A 415-nucleotide genomic window follows, 5' to 3' on the forward strand; every position below is an offset into this window, starting at 1 on the left:
ATTGATACATCCTGTGAAGGAGAATTACAAGTTGGAAAAGGAGATGAGGTTACCATCACATTACCTCACATACCAGTAAGAGTCATTTTCCGCAAGATTTTGTGTATGAAACCCTTTCTACGGACCACTTACTGTAATTTCTCTCAAGGGCTCCACTCCACCAATGACAGTGTTTAAGGGCAACAAAAGGCCATATCAGAAAGACTGCGTTCTCATCATCAACCATGACACTGGAGAGTTTATGTTGGAAAAGCTCAGCAGCAGCATACAAGTCAAGAAAACGAGGTGAGCAGCCAAATGAATTGTGAGCGTTGTTTGTGAAGAGATCTCAAGTCAAGTGACACCTAGTCACAAGTCTTTTTGAATGAAAGCTTAAAGGAACACTCCACTATTTTTGAAAATAGGCTCGTTTTCC

General features: G+C 41.0%; 1 protein-coding gene across 1 annotated transcript in view; it reads left to right on the top strand.

The window, feature by feature from the left end:
- LOC107577356 (ELL-associated factor 1-like) overlaps positions 1-415 on the top strand; it is a 7521-nt gene that overhangs the window by 2105 nt on the left and 5001 nt on the right. Inside the window, exons 2-3 of the mRNA XM_016263438.1 lie at positions 1-75; positions 149-285. The exon at positions 1-75 is cut by the window's left edge and continues 15 nt beyond it. Of these exons, the coding sequence (XP_016118924.1) occupies positions 1-75; positions 149-285 (212 nt within the window). The remainder of the gene's footprint in view (positions 76-148; positions 286-415) is intronic.

This window comes from Sinocyclocheilus grahami, unplaced genomic scaffold (assembly GCF_001515645.1).
Source record: "Sinocyclocheilus grahami isolate Dianchi unplaced genomic scaffold, SAMN03320097.WGS_v1.1 scaffold5830.1, whole genome shotgun sequence".
Lineage (NCBI taxonomy): Eukaryota > Metazoa > Chordata > Actinopteri > Cypriniformes > Cyprinidae > Sinocyclocheilus > Sinocyclocheilus grahami.